At 36.6% G+C, this 983-nt stretch overlaps 1 protein-coding gene across 1 annotated transcript in view; it reads right to left on the bottom strand.

The window, feature by feature from the left end:
- Nucleotides 1-983, bottom strand: part of LOC101864580 (fibrinogen C domain-containing protein 1) — a gene marked incomplete in the record, with an annotated part of 8,795 nt that overhangs the window by 3,211 nt on the left and 4,601 nt on the right. The window contains 1 exon segment of the mRNA XM_005112140.3: nucleotides 919-980. Coding sequence (XP_005112197.2) covers nucleotides 919-980 — 62 coding nt within the window.

Here is a 983-nt window from a genome sequence, read left to right as displayed (position 1 = left end):
CCCCCCCCCCCCCACCCATAAAAATTTAATTTTGCCTTTTTCAACATCTAGATTTTTAATATGACTAAAACGTTATTTTCTGAGCACATGCAACCGATCTCACACGTTAAGAAACTGCAATTTAAAAACAAATCCATTGTTCTTAGTACATTTGAAAAGCAGGCCAATTGCGTGTTTTTCGATTATCTATATGATTTTCATTACGTACTTACTGACAAACGGCAAAAACTTTCGGAAAGTATAACCATCTGTGCCCTTGCACGGTGCATAGATTTCTATTTACTGTTTGGAAAGTCACTGAGAAAACGATTTACTCTTCTAGTAACAGCCATTAATACGCTTCTTGTAACAGCCTGTAATAGGGTATAGTAAAACTGTAGTGAGTAATGAGTCAGCTGGCTTGCATAAGTTATATAATACAACATTGTCATATAGTATATCACTGGTCTCAACAGTATTGTATCAGCCTGTATCACAGTACAATATCACAGTTAAACTCTCCTGCATGACAACATAATATTGCCAATCACACCTGTATCGCAGTACAATTTGCTATCTCACCTGTATCATAATTCAATATCGTTAATATAACCCGTATGTCAGTACACTATCGTTAATCTCGGCTGCATTGTATCAACTTGTATTACAGTAAAATATTGTTGATCTCACCTGAATTACTGTAAAAATACAGCTAATCTCACCTGTATTAGAGCACAATATCGTTAATCTCACTTTTATTTAAGTGCAATATTGTCAGTCTCACCTGTATAATAGTACAATATTGCAAATTTCATCTGTATTAGAGTGCAATATAGTTAATCTCACCTGTATGACCTTACAATATCATTAATCTTACCTGTATAACAGTACAATCTGGCTAATCTCACCTGTATGACAGTACAATCGCTTAGATCTCACCTGTATGACGACCCAGCCACCGCCGTCGGTCTCAGTGTCGCAGACGACAGTCACGCCGTGAACGA

Source organism: Aplysia californica, unplaced genomic scaffold (assembly GCF_000002075.1).
Source record: "Aplysia californica isolate F4 #8 unplaced genomic scaffold, AplCal3.0 scaffold01196, whole genome shotgun sequence".
In the NCBI taxonomy this organism is placed as follows: Eukaryota; Metazoa; Mollusca; class Gastropoda; order Aplysiida; family Aplysiidae; genus Aplysia; species Aplysia californica.
The sequence above is the reverse complement of the archived record's forward strand: the minus strand, read 5'-3'. Positions and strand labels throughout refer to the sequence as shown.